The 18,553-nt window shown below is 50.4% G+C and overlaps 2 protein-coding genes across 15 annotated transcripts in view; both read left to right on the top strand.

Annotated features, from left to right (window-relative positions):
• R3hdm2 (R3H domain containing 2) overlaps window positions 1-9,238 on the top strand; it is a 123,117-nt gene extending 113,879 nt beyond the window's left edge. For all 14 annotated transcript variants that reach the window (XM_029482203.2, XM_029482202.2, XM_029482209.2 and 11 more), the window contains 5 exons: window positions 2,516-2,685; window positions 4,677-4,824; window positions 6,807-6,904; window positions 7,167-7,251; window positions 8,219-9,238. In XM_029482203.2, the coding sequence (XP_029338063.1) occupies window positions 2,516-2,685; window positions 4,677-4,824; window positions 6,807-6,904; window positions 7,167-7,251; window positions 8,219-8,559 (842 nt within the window). In that variant the 3' untranslated portion in view covers window positions 8,560-9,238. The remainder of the gene's footprint in view (window positions 1-2,515; window positions 2,686-4,676; window positions 4,825-6,806; window positions 6,905-7,166; window positions 7,252-8,218) is intronic.
• A 2,834-nt stretch (window positions 9,239-12,072) lies between these two features.
• On the top strand, window positions 12,073-17,580 carry Stac3 (SH3 and cysteine rich domain 3). Its single transcript, XM_021175122.3, has 11 exons — window positions 12,073-12,677; window positions 12,918-13,182; window positions 13,369-13,466; window positions 13,664-13,724; window positions 14,662-14,759; window positions 16,016-16,082; window positions 16,241-16,293; window positions 16,468-16,553; window positions 16,715-16,766; window positions 16,844-16,981; window positions 17,148-17,580. The coding sequence occupies exons 1-11, from the start codon at window positions 12,612-12,614 to the stop codon at window positions 17,244-17,246; spliced, it is 1,083 nt and encodes a 360-aa protein (XP_021030781.1). The 5' UTR covers window positions 12,073-12,611; the 3' UTR covers window positions 17,247-17,580.
• The last annotated feature ends 973 nt before the right edge of the window (window positions 17,581-18,553 follow it).

An 18,553-nucleotide genomic window follows, 5' to 3' on the forward strand; every position in this document is an offset into this window, starting at 1 on the left:
CAGAACAGAGGCTGAAACCAGGACTCTCCTGGAGTTAGAGAAAATAATATAAGGACTTTGTGCTTTTCCTCCCGTGGAGCCCCCAGTAGGTCCTATGTGTGCACGTTGGCATTAGGAGGTGGCTCCTTTGTCCTGCTTATGCTCTCACCGCACAGACTGGCACATACCCCACCTTTCCCAGCCTAGGGCGATAGGCTCCAATTATGAGCTGCCTTCCAGAAAAGCTGTAGATTTGATTATTTTCTCGTTGGGCCCTCGGGTTGCAATGAGGAGTTTGAATAAGGTCAATTGCAGTGTTGATGGTAGAGGATGTTAGAGTGGGTAGAGCTGTTAGGAAGGATGGGGAGGAACGTGCCCGGAGCAACTCTAGGAAGCAGAGAGTTGTTATGGATGCATAGCGCACCGCAGCTGTGCAGTTTCGTGTGGCCCTTTCTGTAAGCCACACTGATGGATGCCCTTCCCCTATGGTGCAGTGGATAGGAAGATAGCAGCCTATTGAACTGGGTATTTGTGGTTTCTGGTTTGGTAAGCCCTAGAGGGGTGGAGTACACAAATGGCCCAGAGAATAAGCTCAGGCCTCCTGTGTCTCCTGACCAATACTACCTGAATGAACACTCACTCAAGTGTCTCCTGACCAATACTACCTGAATGAACACTCACTCAGCATGGCTGGTCTGGCTGTACCGTTTCCCATCATAGCACAGTGTGGGAGCAGCAGCAGTGGCAGCCCTGAAGCCCCAAATGTAAAAACGGCAGCATTGCAGCAAGCTTTGGGGATAGTAATCCCAGCTCCCATTTCTCCACCACCATACACACTAGCTCAGCCTCAGCAGGAACACAGCCTGGCAGGTCAGAAGTTGGCACTCATGCTGTCTAGTCCCAGTGTGGAGTCAGAGCCCCGCCTGTTCCTCCCAGCAGGGACTGTCCATCAACTTGCTTCTCCCTAACTCTTTACCTTCTTTTTTTTTTTTTTTTTTTTTTTTTTTTGATTCTTCAGCTGACTGCAAGAGGGTTTATTGTACACGAGCTACACTTGGCCACAAGAGAACAGAGATAGTCCAGAGTGCCGGGGGTCCAGGGCAGAGGGACTGTTTTGGTTGTAAGAAAGGCGGTCATTTCTCCAGGCGATCGCGGCGAGGTGATGTTCCAGGTCTACTGAGACTCATTACCGATGGCAGCACACAGTCCGATAGCTTGTCCCGGCCCTCAGCATCCCTCACTTCTGCTCCTGCAGGCGTCGTGGGTGCACGGGCTGGCTTACTTGGACCTCTGTTTCATCTTTCTTCTCTTGCGCTTCAGCCTGCGCATTCTCTTCTTCCGCCACTTCGCTCTCATGGCGTAGGAGTCTCAAGGAAGATGGCGCTAAGACCGAGAGCCCTTCTTTTTAACATAAAGATTAGACTTAGCATTCCTCCCCGGTGTGACCTTTTCCTCCTCCACTGGCTAAGTAGAGGAAGTAGCCATGGCTGCCAGCACCAAACCTCACAGTCATATCCGGTTGGGCCCTGGAGTCTGCCAGTATAGCCTTCAGTACAGCTGTTATCCTTCTGGCTACCCTGCTTCAGAACCTCCTGCTTCAGTCTTCTACCACTGGACCCCGCCCTCCATCATCCTATTTACTTAGCCAGTGCATTTACAAGGTGGGCTCCACAGAGCACTGATCCTATCCCAGCATCTCCAGGGCACAGTCCAAGTGTCCTACCAGGATGTACCTCAGACTCTGCTCTCAGCTCTTCCTTTAGTGTCTGCATTGTTAATAGACTGTCCTTTCTGTGAGGACAGTGATCAGGCTTGTTTGTGGTATACTCAGTGTCCAGCATAAGTACTGGCACATAGCAAACATGCAGTAAGTGTTTGTTAAATAAGCTTCTTATCTCTTAGTGGTTTTCCCACAGTATGGGTATCTTAGCACCTCAAAATTATTTCTCGTTTTCTGAATATGACTTGTGCCCTCTGCTTGAGCTATTCTCCCACTTAACCACGGGTGACAAACAGTGCTTTGTAAGGTGGTCTAGTGACACTGTGAGCTTCCCTCTTCTCCCGAACAGTAGATTTTGCTGTCATTACCACATTCCTTCCCAAAGAAACTTACACATACCTCCAGCCCTGGCCCATGACCCAAACCCAAACACAGATCAGACAAGCACTGTGCCCAGACATTTCAGCAATCTGACCTGGGTGTTTGGTAATGCTCAATTTGGACAGACTGGAGTAATTTTTCTGCCAATCATAACAAAATGTCCCTCAGCAGGTAAAGGACGGGAGAGCACTGGCATCTGGTCCCATCTTCTCCACTCAAACCGCTACTGTGTAGGGGTCGGGGGCTGGGGCTGGGGCTGGGGCTGGGGCGAGAATCAGAAGCCAAGTCAGCAGCCGTTTCAGATTCTTGGCAGGACACAGTTAGAATGGCCCTGAAACAAGTGGGTGGATTTGCTTGCTGGCTTTTCCATTCAGAGATAACTCTACATCCAGAATAGTTCGAATACCCAACAACTGCTTTCCTCCTGCTACTCAGGAGTGTCACCTTCTGGACCAGGTGTGGTGGTCATGCAACTGAATGTCCCTAACGGACCCCAGGCCCCCCAGAATCCATCCATGGTCCAATGGAGTCACTGCAAATATTACAGCGTGGACCAGCGTGGTCAGAAGCCTGGAGACCTGTACAGCCCCGATGGTAACCCCCAGGTAGGTCCAACCCTTGTCATTTGTTTTGTTTGGTTTTGTTTTGAAACAGTGTCTCTCTATATAGCTCTGGCTGTCCTGGAACTCATTATGTAGACCAGGCTGGACCTCAAACACTCAGATTCACAGAGATCCACCTGCCTCTGCCTCTTGAGTGCTGGGATTAAAGGGGTGAGTCACGATTCCCAGTTCAACCTTTGTAGGCCCAGATTCTCAGGAAGAAATCTTCATGTCATCAACCAAGCAACCTCTTTTACACATCTTTCTCCAGATGTTTTAAGGGAGAAACATGAAAATACCAAAGTGAGTCCTCTCTCAAGGAACCCAGTTATAGAACAGTTATAGACCACGTCAGACATGCTTAGAGCAGAGTCTGCATGGGCCAGGGATGAGTGCTGCTCAGCAGTTATCACAAGCTCTGGGCTGGAGCAGATGGCATCTAAAGGACCCCAGGTTGACCTCCATCCTCCACAAACAGGCACATATACAAACGTGCACATATACAAACGTGCACACACACTTAGGGGCCCCTGGGTTAAAACTTACAGAGTTTGACTCAAGGTTTATTTTTCTTGCACATTGAAACACAGTAAAACTTTGGGAAAAGGTTTCCAGTTGGCAATTATCACAACAGAGCTTTAGGCTTAGCTACATAGAAACTCCCTAGCAAAGTAGCAAAGTACCTGTGACCTTTACTAAGAGTGAGTTCTTTTGACTAATAAATAGGGCCCAAGGAGGAAGGATTGTAATAAACATAAGGATGGTGTCTTAGAGTTTCACTGCTGCGAACAGACACCATGACCAAGGCAACTCTTATAAGGACAACATTTAATTGGGGCTGGCTTACAGGTTCAGAGGTTCTGACCATTATCATCAGGTGGGAGCATGGCAGCATCCAGGCAGGCATGGTGCAGGAGGAGCTGAGAGTTCTACATCTTCATCTTCTGAAGGGTGCTAGCAGAATACTGACTTCTAGGCAGCTAGGATGAGGGTCTTAAAGCCCACCCCACAGAGACACACCCACTCCAACAGGGCCACACCTTTCAATAGTGCCACGCCTTGGGCTAGGCATACTCAAACCACCACAGATGGGTTTTGTTGAAGGACTCTTTCCTAAGAGCAGGATCCATTCACTGAGAGACTAAGCTCAAGACAAAAGTCTAAACACTGCCCAGGGTTTGGGGGGATTCACGAAGGATGACTCCATAGAATAGCAAAGGTCAGGGCTGGAGAGATAGTTGAGCGATTAAGAGCACTAACTGCTCTTCCAGAGATCCTAAGTTCAATTCTCAGCGACCACATGGTGGCTCACAACCATCTGTAATGGGATCTGATGCCCTCTTCTGGTGTGTCTGAAGACAGCTACAATGTGCTTATATCAATAAAATAAATCTTTTTTTTTTTTGGTTTTTCGAGACAGGGTTTCTCTGTGTAGCCCTGGCTGTCCTGGAACTCACTCTGTAGACCAGGCTGGCCTGGAACTCAGAAATCCGCTTGCCTCTGCCTTCCAAGTGCTGGGATTAAAGGCGTGCGACACCATGCCTGGCAATAAAATAAATCTTATAGAAAGAATAGCAAAGGTTGTGAGGTCGTCAGACAACATCCACTCCAGCCTTCTGGGAAACCAGGCATCAGTCCTTTTCTAAAACGCTTTGAAGAAAATAGGTCTTCGTGTTTACTAATTCTGGTTCCTCCAATGCTTTTTCTAAGCTGTGCCTTCCAAACACACACAGACACAGACAAAACAACTAACTACAGGGTAGGGCTGTTGGTAAAGTGGGTGGTTCACTGCTTGCCTTGCATACGTGAAGTCCTGGAAGTAAGAATAGCACACACTAGCACAGACTGGTCAGGGTGCAGGACTGCAGCGGGAAGCAGTGGTCTGACCTGGGCAGTGCTTACGAGGCCGCTTTGTCTCTTGACAGTTGTGACGTGGAAGCCGTGGGACATAGAAAGGATAATGTGTTTGTGATATGTGTTCTTCTCTCTCACAGGCCAACGCACAAATGGGCAGCAGCCCCGTCACATCTCCTACCCAGTCTCCAGCACCCTCTCCTGTCACGAGCCTCAGCAACGTCTGCACTGGACTCAGCCCCCTGCCTGTCCTCACACCATTCCCCCGGCCTGGGGGTCCTGCACAGGGTAGGCAGTCAGATGAAGGCAGGCTGCTCTGGGGCTCAGCATTCCTTTTCCATACAAGGTAGAAGACTAGAAGATAGCAACAGGCAGGGAGACAGGACAGAAGCACACCCTCTGACATCTGCTGAGGCAAAGGACACCTGCCTCTCCTGCTGCGCCTCTGTAACTGACCCCAGTCCTCCTTCACAGACTTGGTATTAACTAGGGAATGGGAGGCTGAGTCAGAAAGGGATGGGCTTTGCTTTAAGATTGTTTCTCGCAGGGCAGTGGTGGCGCACGCCTTTAACCCCAGCACGCAGGAGGCACAGGCAGGCGGATTTCTAAATTCGAAGCCAGCCTGGCCTACCTACAGAGTGAGTTCCAGGACAGCCAGGGCTACACCGAGAAACCCTGTCTCAGGAAAAAAAAAAAAAAAAGATTATTTTGCTAGACATGCCTTAGGAGGCAGAGGCAGGAGGATCTCTGTGAGTTTGAGACCAGCCTGTGCATTTTGAACTAGATTCATACGCAGTTGTGAGATGCTGATGTGAGTACTGGGAACCGACCCAGGTCCTCTGCAGGACTCAGTGCTCTTGACTGATGAGCATCTTTCCAGTGTCAAGAAGAATTTGATTTCTATACAGGCAACAATGAATTTCAGTTACAACACCTGGGTTACAGCTCCAGTACAAAGTAGCTGATGTTTAACAAGTTACTTAAATTTATAAATAGACTTTAGTTTCCTCATCTGTAAAATGGGGTTAGGCATACTTAAGATGGAAATAGTCTTATTGCTTTTTGCTTTGACTGTTACAAGTAATCTAAAAGTAAGATTAAGATACTGTTTAAGAACTTCAAAAAAAGCTTTTTTAAAGATTTATTCATGTTATATAGGTGAGTACACTGTCTCTGTCTTCAGACATACCAGAAGAGGACATCAGATCCCATTACAGATGGTTGTGAGCCACCATGTGGTTGCTGGGATTTGAACTCAGGACCTCTGGAACAGCAATCAGTGCTCTTAACCGCTGAGCCATCTCTCTGGCTTGTTTAAAACCTTTAAAAAGAAGCAGGGCGTGGTGGCGCACGCCTTTAATCCCAGCACTCGGGAGGCAGAGGCAGGAGGATTTCTGAGTTCAAGGCCAGCCTGGTCTACAGAGTGAGTTCCAGGACAGCCAGAGCTATACAGCGAAACCCTGTCTCGAAAAACAAAAACAAAAACCTTTAAAAAGACTCTGAAGTGAGACATTTGTGAGTAGTAAGTTACACAGTGCTGGCTGTCACAGGTGTTGCTGTAAGTGCTTTATAGGCTGAGTTCAGCCAGCCGTCCAACAGCAGCACACAGGGCTCTCTCAGTACTGTGCTTGCTGTTACACAGCCAGCATTTCTGACTGGGCATCAGGCTCCAAGCCTGTGCTCTTGTCCACCCAGAACTGCCTCTCATGACGTGCCAAACACTTGTGGGTTGGAGGAGGACCACTCATCAAGTTCACTCTCACTTTGTACCCCAGACTGGCTTGGGATTCACGGTGTAGTCAAGGCTAGCCTCAAACTCATAGCAATCCTCCTGCTTCAGCCTCCCAAGTGTTAGAATAACAGACACGTGCACAAAACTTCCCTGGCAATTTACATAGGGTCTACAGTGGAGAGAATGCATATGGATCTAATAGTCCAGCTTAGAGTTTAGGAAGGGGCACCGCTCTTTGCTTGTTTGTTTCATCTTGTTTTTCTGAGGCACGGTCTTATTATGTAGCTGTGGCTATCCTTGAACTCTCAATGTACACTAGGCTAACCTTGAACCTGTAGACATCTGCCTGCCTCTGCTGAGTGCTAGGACTAAAGTTTGTGCTACCACATAGAAATATAACCCTTAAATCAGTTCCATCATAGAAAAGGTAGGACTGGGATGCACTGCTGTTGGTCTCCAAAGCCCCAGAGTCTCCGAACAGACATGCTGTGTGCTGTGAGGTTCGACCTGCTGAGGAGACATCCCTCTCACTCCTCAGGTGACGGGCGCTATTCCCTACTGGGTCAGCCATTACAGTATAATCTGTCCATCTGCCCTCCCTTGCTCCATGGCCAGTCAACTTACACGGTGCACCAGGTAAGCCTGCCCCCTCAGTCCTGAGGCACCAGGCACCCCTCTCATCTGGGCCCCTGCCTGTGAGCCATCGGCTTCAACCAGCTGAGTGGACACGGGAAACCACAGAATGGACGAAGCAAAGAGTTGATTCCACCCGGGGTCTAACGTCCTGGCTGGGCAGGATCCCCAGGGTGGTGCTACTCCTCAGTGTCTAGGGCAGATGTTGGGTCACTAGGCAATCAGTGTGGTTGACTTGGGGTGAGAATTTTATTGGATGTTGAAGGGACAGAGTGGATTGAAGCACGGAAACCGGGGCAAGAGACAAGCACTGAAATCTGCCTCCACTGACCTGGGGACAGCAGATGTTGGTAAGTCGCAGACATCCAAACCCCTGAGGGAAATGCCCTTCATGGCCATCCCAGTACAAGTGCGAAGGCCAGCTGGGAGTGGGGAATTGAAGTCTTCTTTGCTCCAGAGCAGGAGAAGGTAGAGAGATGAAGTGTTTGTGTCCCTGAGCCAGCCATGCACGGTCTGGAGGCAGACCTTGAAAGACATTTGGAATAGCACAGTGTGGGTGCCTAAGCCTCTTGTTAATCTGCAGTCTCCTAGAAGCCCTCCTGTCCCTAATCTAGGGCATCTCCCCTGGGTCATCCGAGACCTGACTTGGGAATCTAGGAGAGGGGCTTTCCTCCTCAGGCCTTGGGATTCCACAGTCCAGCTGTTGCCTAAACAAGGCAGGAGAGGATGGACAAGAAGGATAAAGGAAGCCTCTGGGTGGAACAGGAACTACAGATCATACTTCAGGTTGAGCTACTGCCTTCATTAAAGGTTGCTAACAGAACTCCATCTCACAGGAGTGACTCCCTGTGAAGGCATGAAGTTGTAGGTGCAGCTCAGAAACCTGAGATTCGGACTGGTGAGATGGCTCAGTGGGTAAGAGCACCCGACTGCTCTTCCAAAGGTCCGGAGTTCAAATCCCAGCAACCACATGGTGGCTCACAACCATCCATAATGAGATCTGACTCCCTCTTCTGGAATGTCTGAAGACAGCTACAGTGTACTTACATATAATCAATAAATAAATCTTTAAAAAAAAAAAAAAGAAACCTGAGATTCCAATTCTCAGCCCCTTCTTATCCCTCTGGGTTAGGAGAAAGGAAGGCTCATTCCATCTTCCTGGCTGCCCTACCTTATCTTGGTGGAGTTAAGTTAGGTTGATCTGGGGAGGCTACGAGGGAAAGACAGGACTTTGGAGGGTTTTTTGTGTTTTTTGACACAACCAGGCCACTGTCCAGTCTTGACTCTCACAGCCATTTGTGTCTCCTTCCCTTTCAGTGCTTGGAAGGGTGCTGGAGGTGACTGACCTCCCTGAGGGAATCACCCGGACGGAGGCTGACAAACTCTTCACCCAGCTTGCCATGTCTGGTGCCAAGATCCAGTGGCTTAAGGATGCTCAGGGGCTGCCTGGTGCAGGCGGGGGGGACAACAGTGGGACTGCTGAGAACGGCCGCCACCCGGACCTCGCAGCCCTGTACACGATAGTGGCTGTGTTCCCCAGCCCCCTGGCCGCTCAGAACGCCTCCCTTCGCCTCAACAACTCTGTGAGTCGCTTCAAACTACGAGTGGCTAAAAAGAACTACGACCTGAGGATCCTGGAACGAGCTAGCTCTCAATAGCTGGGGGAGGGGAGGGGCTGGCACAGTGGGAGCCAGGGCCAAGCACAGGGAGCCAAGGCGGACAGACAGACGGATGACTGGCCCAATTCCATTATGGCTGAAGAGAGAAGCAAACAGATTCTCACACTGGCATGGGACTCCCTTGCCACGGGTCCCCCTTTTCCCTGGTTGGTCCCCTTCTGTCTCCCCCTCCTTCCCATCTTCTATCATTTTTTAAATATCTTCTCCCACCATGAAATTAATTTCTTTCATATTTTTGGCCGAGTAGAATTGAGAGGCTCCGCCCTCCCCTTTTCCCATTTCATCACCAGCCCAATCTCCCTCCCCTCTTTTGGTCTTCATGAATATATTTATATGGACAGAATTAAGAAAAATAAATTGATTTCCCCATTCGTTCACTTTCCCCATCTCGTCTCCCCAAACCCCACAGAGTTAAAACTTGGGACTCCCCTCATCCCTAATCCATCCCCAGAACACTTGTATATTGTTTGAGGTTTGTGCCACAGTAACAGACACAGTATTTAATTGCACATACAGATGTTTGCTGGGTTCACTGTAAATTTTATTTAATCTGGTTTTTTTTGTTTGTTTGTTTGTTTGTTTGGGGAGTTACTTGGGGGGAGGTTGGTTTTGTTTATAAATATAAAAAAAGCAAAAAACCTGTCACTGGCTATCAGTCGCTGTTTGTTTCACTGTTTCTCTGTTGGTGTGGGCTGGATTAGAGGCTCTAAGCAGGCTCAGTTCCACAACTGCTGAGTGGGGGGGGGTTTATAGGTTAAGACGATTTCCCTAGCATGTGCACGTGTTTCTCTAACCTCTTCCTTCCGGCCTGTACACAGTTCTCAGCAATGGCTGAGTCTCTGAATTATGGTCTGTGGTTCTCACACTCGGCAAACTGCTCTTGATCAAGCTCATTGCTTCTCAGCGCTGGGCCTTTGTGTCTATATCAGAGGTTTCTTCTTGCTCATTAATTCTAATATTCATTATAGCCTGACTACTGAGCTGGGCAAGTCCAGTCCAGAACTAGGTCAGGATGCTGGCCTCATTCCTGTCCATCTGATCTTCTGAAAACCTTCAGGGATGGAGGAGACCTTGCACCTTTAATCCTTAAAAGCTTAGGGTTGGGTTCTTGGCAGAAACACAAATGGCAGATACTTATAATAAAAACACCTGAACTTGCAGTGCCAAGGTGCTCACTTCACTCACCAGTCCCTGTCCCTGTCCCCTGCAGTTGACAGAACTGAGACTCACAGATTACCACTTGCAAGGTAGAGCTGTCTAGAAGAAGAGGCTGTGCCTCAGTGCCACAGCCTGTTAATCTCAGCACTCAGGAGGCAGGCAGACCTCTGAGTTAAGACCAGCTTGAACATACCAAGTTCTAGGACAACCAGGGCTACATAATGAAACCTTAACAGATAACCCACAGAATAGAGAAAGCTGTGTCTCCCAAGATTGCAGCCGCCCCCTTTTCCTTTTCATTCCTATGCTGGGCTGTCCGAGTATGTGAGAGGTAGAATTGCAGTTAAAATGGGTAAAGGCTCTATGGCTTGGCTGTCTCCTAGGTTTATAGTTCTCCCGGGGAAGGGAACATTCTTTACAGATGAAAAACACCATGTAGCCATCAAGATGGCTCAGTGGGTAAATGCTTGCTACCAAGCCTGAAAACCTGAGTTTGATCCCAAGATACGCAGAGGAAGGAGGGAACTGACTGTGGTACATTGTCCTTTGACCACATGTTAGAGGGCATTCCCCGGTAAGTATACACACTTAGTATAGCTTAAACGAAAGTATACTTAGAAATAAACCTCATTACAGAAGGCAGCTGTGGGCTGGCGAGATTGGCTAGTGTGTAAGCCCGGCAGCCTGAGCCCAATCCCTGGATCCCATGGGATGGCCTCTGACGTCCACACACACCTGCGCTCACACACATCCAGACAGACAGACGAGAGAAGGACACAGGCAGCTGTAACCTTCCCGGGGTTAACTATACAGGGACCAACCTGACTCTTTTTAAAAGGTTTATTTTTGTTTTATGTGTACAAGTGATTTGCCTACATGCGTTTAAATACACAGCGTGCCTGCGGGTGTCGGTCCTCTGGAACTAGAGTTGCAGAGCTCTGTAAGCTGCCACGTGGGTGCTGGGAACTGAACCCAGGTCCTCTGGAAGAGAAGCTCTGCCATCTCTCCAGCCCCATAGCTTTTGGGTTTTGCTACCATCTTTTTCAGTAACATACATTCTCTTCATCTTAGGGACAGAATTGTAGGCGAAAGGGTAGAAAAATGCACCTGTGCACTTGAGAAAGCACTGCACCCTCTTTGATCAGCTGCCGGTGAGAAAGTCTTGCGTGGCTGACAGAATTCTGAGTCACATCCTCTTCTCAGGTGCCACCCCTTTCCTAGCCTAAAGTTTTGGTGTTAGCTAGGCATGGTGGCACATAACTTTTAATCTCAGCACTCAGGAGCTAGGCAGAACGATTTCTTGAGTTCAAGGCCAGCCTGGTTTACAGAGCAAGTTCTGGGACAGCCAGGGCCACACAAAGAAACCCTATCAGGGTGGGGGAGGCAGGAAATAACATCCAAGAACGTGACTGAAATGAGCCCAGGGAGGGTAGAATTGGAACGGTTATTTGAACGTTAAGGGGAGAGTATGGGGGGATTCCATTATCGGATCTAAAGTTCCGTCATGTGACTGTGTCTTGAACAGAAGTTCCTTTCCTGCTGTGGGTATAGCTTGGCAGTCTAGCCACATAGTTAGCATGGCAAAACCCTGGGTTCAATCCCTGGTACTTGGAGTGGGGTGCTACGGTATTGGGTAGAAAATGCCTATTCCTGATAAGCCAGAACTGACCTGCTCTGTGTAAACACTCAGAGAAGAGCTGTTGGGGGGGTGGGGGGATGGGAGGAGTCAGGGTCGAGCCCTGCCCCAGACCTCCTGGTTCCAATTTCTGCCTGTCAGCTGTGCTCTCAGCTGTCCACTGTCCTCCAGCCCTGTCACTTCAGCTCTGCCACCACGGTGAGAGGCTCCAAGGCCTACCTACTAATACTGTCTGGGTAGCTGGTGTGGGTCCAGAAGGTACCAGAAAGGGGGCTTACCCTGAAGGAAGAGCGCTAGCCCTCCCCAGCAGCACCATCAAGGTCTCAGAGACCCCTTTCCACAGTGATTTAGGGAGTCTGGAAAGTAAGTTGTCTCTTCATTATCCTTTCATTTCTTCTAACCTGAGTCTGTTGGGCTTCTTCGTCTCTCTCCTCACCTGTGAGTAGTTTGGGGCTTTGAAGTGAAATTGTCCTCGTTCAGGATGAGTGAGGATTGGAGGAGGGGGTAGGGTGTGGTGGGGTCCAGGGAATGGAGGGGTAAGAGAAGGGAAGGCTCACATTACTCTGAAAACCTAAAATAGCAGAGGCCTGAGGCAGGCCAGGGAAGAACTAGGCACAAGGCCCCCAAGGCTCAGGAGAGAAGTAGGGGAGGTCAGATCTCTGGATACACCTTCAGACACACAGACGGGTTAACCTTATTAACCAGGTTAAACCTCCTGAAGCCACTAGAAGATGTGTATCATCAATCAGAACTACCTGTAGGACAGCTGTTCTCAACCTGTGGGTCACATAGCAAACGTCCTGCATGTCAGATATTTATATTTCAGTTCATAACAGTAGCAAAAGTATAGTTGTGAAGGAGCAGTGAGATAATTTTATGGGTCACCACCACACAAGGCACCACAGCGTTAGGGCCACAGCATTAGGAAGGTTGAGAACTGCTGTAGAAGAACCTAGAAGACAAGCCTTGAACAGCATATTGGATTTGTAGACTCTGGGCTTGCTCCTTGATGTGGAAAGTATCCGAGTAAGCAGCTGGCTGGGGAGTCTTTCCTCTGTTGGACATTTCTGGGGGGAACTCCATAGAATCTCTTCATAAGCTCTGCCAAAGCTGTCTAACCAAGTTTCTCCCAAAGCCTCCCCTTCAAGGGCCACCCTACTGTGTGCAGCAGGACTGCTGGAATTGAAGAACAGCAGACAGAAATTAGAACTCATAGCGGGGCCCAACCTCTTGTAGGATGACAGAAAAGGAAGTGGTGGAGTCACCTCAGCCCCCCTTTCCAGGAGAGACTCCGCAAAGTGGGGTAAGTCTAGACCTGTGTCCGCTGTTGGGGGAAGCGGGGTCCAAAGGGCTGGGAAGCCATCACACAGCCTCTGAAGAAAACTACAGGGATTAATACCGCTTGTGTGCAACTCATTTATTATTGGGATAGCCAACACCTGCAACACCCAGCCCCCTAATACCAGGGACATTGCTTTCCCATGATTGGAAAATGAGACCATGACTGTCATTTAATGTTGGGTTTCCTTCACCCCTCCCTCAGCTACAGCGACTGAAGCAGTTATTCAAGAAGGGCTCTCCAGAGACAGCTGAGATGGAGCCTCCCCCAGAGCCCCAAGCCAATGGAGAGGCAGTGGGGGCTGGGGGTGGACCCATCTACTATATCTATGAGGAAGAGGAGGAGGAGGAGGAAGAGGAGGAGCCACCCCCAGAACCTCCTAAGCTCGTCAACGACAAGCCCCACAAGTTCAAAGATCATTTCTTCAAGAAGCCCAAGTTCTGCGATGTCTGTGCCCGGATGATTGTGCGTGAGTCTTGGGGGAGCAGAGGCAGTAGGATGGAAGTCTCACGGGGAGGGACAGGACCTAGGAGAGGTGTGTCTGTGTAAAGCACTGAGGTTGACAGTAGAAGGCAGGCAGTTCAGAGCTGAAGTAACCACGGGGTGAAGGAAGAGGGGCATCCAGAACCTCACTCGAACGTTCTCCCCCTTGAAGTCAATAACAAGTTTGGACTCCGCTGTAAGAACTGCAAAACCAACATCCATGAGCATTGTCAGTCCTACGTGGAGATGCAGAGATGCTTCGGCAAGATCGTGAGTAGCGAGGCTCCGGGGAGCAGGAAGGTGGAAGGGAAGGCACGGGCCATCAGGTCCTCCTTGCTGGCCCCTAAAGCCGCTCCATACATCTCCTGCTTTACCTTACTCTGAGAAGGGCAGAGCACTCACCCTTGGGGGGTGGGATCCTGGACCCTGCCTTGCCGCTTCTAATGCTCTCCCCATCCCGCCTACAGCCACCTGGTTTCCGTCGGGCCTATAGCTCCCCACTCTACAGCGACCAACAGTACGCTGTCTGTAAGTACCCGTACAGGACCCGAGGGAGGGGGGCAGGCCTCCGAGGTGGTGTCATACTACCCCTTTAGGAAAAGAAATTCTGAAACAGGGTCATTCTATCTCCATAGCTCTCCCACAGTCTAGACTTTTTACAGCCATTTCTGAATACAATGGTTTGTCCATTGGTTTATAGCTGAGAGAGACGTGAATGAGCAGGCCAGCGGTAGAGACAAGGACGGAACCTTAGTCAGCTCCCTTTAAACCGTTTCTAAGCAAGAACAAGGATTAAGTCTGTTTTTACCCTGTTACAGAGTGATTCCACTCTGTCCAGGGGCCAGCTCAAGAGCTATGGACATCCCGCCCGCCCCCCAGAAAAAGGCCCTAATCTGGCATCCCTTCAAAGTGTATTCCTCGAGGTTGCACTGATGGTACAGGCCTGGAATCTGCACTCACAAGGCAGAGGCAGGCAGGTCTCTCTGACTTCCATATGTAGCCAGGGCAACACAGCAAGACTGTCTCAAAAAAGGAAACACAGTGGCAGGCCTATGTTCAAAGTTCATGTTTCTTTTGGTGGCCATGGTGTTCAGGGTTGGTGAGGGGCTGAAAACTGGCTCAAATGTATTTGGCAGAGAAGCTGGATTCTGCGAAGAGTGCATGTAGGTACAAAGGAACCTGCCAGCGGTAGCGCCCCGGCTTGCACACATGCCACTTAACCAAAGAGAAGCAGGATAGTAATTATCCCAAGCATGTCCCAGCTCCCGAGAAACTTACCAACACTGTCCAGTACTCTGCCTGGAAGCGTCCCATCTCCAGGCATTCCCAGTGGTGGTTTAGAGCCCTTACAGACTGGTGACCTAGGTGTTACACAGCTGGCCCTTCCCTCTCCCCTCCTTCTCCAGTCCCCCAACAAGCCCTCGGCCTTCCCAGTGATGTCTTCTTCTTCCTCCCATCCCACCAGCTGCTGCCAATCGCAATGACCCCGTGTTTGAAACCCTGCGCGTCGGGGTGATCATGGCAAACAAGGAACGGAAGAAGGGGCAGGCAGATAAGAAAAATGTGAGCGCCGTAGGCCTGCACAGAGGCTCGTTCCAGAAGCTCCACGGGTCAGGTCATTTCCCCCGCAGGAAAACCGACAGAAACTATGGGTCCTCTGCCCCCAGATGGTGCGGCATAGCCAGACAGAAACATTGCTGTGTGAAATTTTAGATTTGTGTGTGTGTGTGTGTGTGTGTGTGTGTGCACGCTCATACATCTCACTGTGGGCCTCTGTATGGGCCCACATCCTGCCAGAGTGCTGAGAGTATAGATCAGTGGTGGAATACTTGCCTCGTGTGCACACTTGTGTAAAGCGTCCTGGTTTAATATCCAGTCCTGAAAAACAAACTGGCTCCTGACATACAGCATGCCTCCTTGGCTCCCTTCTAAAACTGAGAGATTGCCATTGGAGGCTGGGTCCAGTCCCTGGCGTTACTGCGGAGCAGGCAAGAGTTTACATTTGGAGAAGAGAATTTGCCATTCCAAGTAAGAAAAGGATTGTAGAGCCAGCAGGTGTCCGTGAAGAACTTCTGATATGAGTATTCATCTTGTTGATGAAACTGTGGCACAAAGCCACAGGTCAAGGGCAACCTCACTGTTACAAAAGACTCTCTCTCTCTCTCTTTCTTTAAAGATTTATTTATTTTATGTATGTATATGAATGAGTGCATTATATGTGTCTTCAGACACACCAGAAGAGGGCATCAAATCTCATTACAGATGGCTGTGAGCCACCATGTGGTTGCTGGGAATTGAACTCAGGACCTCTGGAAGAGCAGCCAATGTTCTTAACCACTGAGCCATCTCTCCAGCCCCACACTGGAGTATTTTTAAGCAGACAGTATAATGAAGGGCCTGAAATCTGAATCATAGGGGTGATTTGAAAGGACTAAAGATTACCAGGGAAGAGAAGCCAGAAAGCATGTCTGCTGTCCTCGGATATTTAAAGGGACCGTGTTTGCTCCACATTTAAAGCCCCAGACAGTAAGTCAACACAGATAGATACAGATATTCTTTAAATCGCATGGGCTGTATTGTAAGGTAGTGAACTCCCAGTCATCAGCTATCTTCAGGCACAATACAGGTGGCCTACGTGCCCACATGCTTCAGAAGAAATCCCCGAATGTCTTCTGGTGGTTGGAGTAGATACTTTCTCCAAGTACTCTCCAGAGCTTGAGTACCGTTGGTTGCTCTGCTACTCCCTGGCCTGCCTAGAGAGGCAGCTAAAACAAGGGATCCCAAGACAGCCTGTCTCTAACTCTAGTGTCCCCCTCTAGCCTCTGGCAGCCATGATGGAGGAGGAGCCAGAGTCAGCCAGGCCAGAGGAGGGCAAGTCACAGGATGGTGAGTGTCACTCATCTGCATCCACAGAGATGGGATGGGATGGAGGTTTTAGCTGCTGTATAGCAGCAGGTGGAGAGCAAAAGGCTGAACCTAGGGTGAGGGGAGTGATGGATGCCCTCCTGGAGGCAGAAGCAATTTGTCTGTTTTTCCTATCCAAGGAAACAATGCAGAAAAGGACAAGAAGGCGGAGAAGAAAACTCCTGATGACAAAGTAAGTCCTTCCACCCTGTAGAACCCTGGTCCTCGTCCCAGCCAAGGTCTGACATCACTCACAGCTCTTCCCATCACCCTCCACACTGAGACAGACACACAAACCGATGCAGCCCTCTCATCCCCGGAGAGGTAAATCGGAGTCTGGTAACTCATTGCTCTCTTGCACCCCCAGAACAAGCAGCCTGGCTTCCAGCAGTCTCATTACTTTGTGGCTCTCTATCGGTTCAAAGCCCTGGAGAAGGACGACCTGGATTTCCCGTGAGGAGCCTTCAAGGGAGGCGGGAGTGTGGGGAGCATTGAGGAGTAAGAGATGAGCTCTCTGTGGGAATGGAGGAGGGCAGAAGGGCGGGTACCCTGCAGCACAGCCAGGCACAGGCATGTGACTGTAAATCACAGAGAGGGTCTCCTTTCTATCCCAGGCCAGGGGAGAAGATCACAGTCATTGATGACTCCAATGAGGAGTGGTGGCGGGTAAGACATTGCCATCACCCATGGGAGATGGGTAGTCTAGAACCTGAGATTTCCAGCGTACCCACTGCCTTCTCTAGGGGAAAATCGGAGAGAAGGTCGGATTCTTCCCTCCAAACTTCATCATTCGGGTCCGGGCTGGAGAACGTGTGCACCGCGTGACCAGATCCTTTGTGGGGAACCGCGAGATTGGACAGATCACTCTCAAGAAGGACCAGGTATCTCGGGAACCTTAACCCAATCCTAGGCCTGGTCGTACCTCTCCATCCATGCACCTCAGAGGGAGGCCCTAACCCATCAGTGTGTACAACCCACCCCAACGTCCCTGCGCTCTTCTTCTGTCCTTAATTTTTTTTCCTGTTCCTCAATCCTTTAAACCCCTAGATCGTAGTGCAGAAAGGAGATGAAGCTGGTGGTTACGTCAAGGTCTACACCGGCCGCAAGGTGGGGCTGTTTCCCACTGACTTCCTGGAGGAGATTTAAGTGTACTGGCGCCTGCTGGCGGGAGACACCCACTCCTCGTTCTGGGCGGGGCCCAGTGCGAGCTGGGGAGGGAAGGGGCAAGGGGAGGGAGTACTGGATGAGGAGGTCGGAAAGGCCCACCAGAGCATAATGACGTTTCTGGGGAGGGTCTGGTTCCCACCTCTCTCCCCTGCCTAGGGCTCCGGATACCTGGTGTGCTGAGCAGCCAGCACCAATTAGGCCCACACTTCAGGGCCATCCAACCTTCAAGAGCTTGTGGGTGGGGGTGGGGGAGCATCTCCATAAGGAGGGGCAGAACTGTCAAATGTTTCGAATTTATTAAAGTTTTAACAAAAGTTAGAAAAGTTCTGTTTGTTTGTTTGTTTGTTTGTTTGTCTTTAAACTGCGGTCGAAGAGAAGGCCTGTGGAGGACGGGAGTATGTTCCCTGGATGTTCCGCCAAATTGTCAGGTTTTGAAAATCCAAGGCTGGTGTGAGTAGTCAGACTTGCACTCTCTAGACTAGGCTAGGCTTCTGCTGGAAGTGAAGAAAAAGCCGGACTGGAATCTCCAGCCCAGTGCCCCCGTGGTTGGGAGAATAGCATGGCAGAAGTAGGTACCTCCGCTAGATCATGCCCATTTAGCCCTTGCAATTCTGAACCTGGCTCAGAGCCCAGCTTGGCCACCAGGGGGCGATGCAAGATCTCAGTTGGAGAGATAGGGATGGGGAGGGGCTGGAGGGGTGGCTAAGGGGAGAGAACCGGAGACACCAAGCCTGAGACCCTAGGCCTGGGAGGGGGTGGGGTGCGTGCCGTCTCCATGGCAACACTTCCTCTAGTCCTCCGGGAACGGAGCTAGCGAGGCCGGGGGGGCCTAACCCCTCCCGCACGGCCCCTGCCCCAGCCCTTTTCCGACAGGTATGGAGTGAGAGGACGCCTGGCAGACAGCTAACCAGTTCTAGCGGAGACCCCCCCTGCGGCGCGCCGTATGCAAATGTTATTATTTGCATATGCAAATATGCAAATGTTCCGGCCCTGGTCAGGGCGGCAGGTGGTGAGGAGCGGGAAGGTGTGCGGAAAGGAGCAGAAGGAGATGAGGAGTTTGGGGACCTAGGAGCCGACCATTGAGAAGCAGCTTGGGGTGGTCGCTGGAGTGGGGCAGGCGGAGGGTCTTGGGTTTGATAGCGGGTGGGGGAGGGTCGGCCTGGCCAGCCAGAAGCTTCTCTTCTACTCTATGGGTTGTCTGCCAGGACTGAGGTTGGCACCGCCTAGCAAGGTTGGCAGCGGGAGCCCGGGCACCATCTGCTGCTGGAGGAGGGGGGAGGGCAGAG

Source organism: Mus caroli, unplaced genomic scaffold (genome assembly GCF_978045245.1).
Source record: "Mus caroli unplaced genomic scaffold, Mus_caroli_1 scaffold_9, whole genome shotgun sequence".
Lineage (NCBI taxonomy): Eukaryota > Metazoa > Chordata > Mammalia > Rodentia > Muridae > Mus > Mus caroli.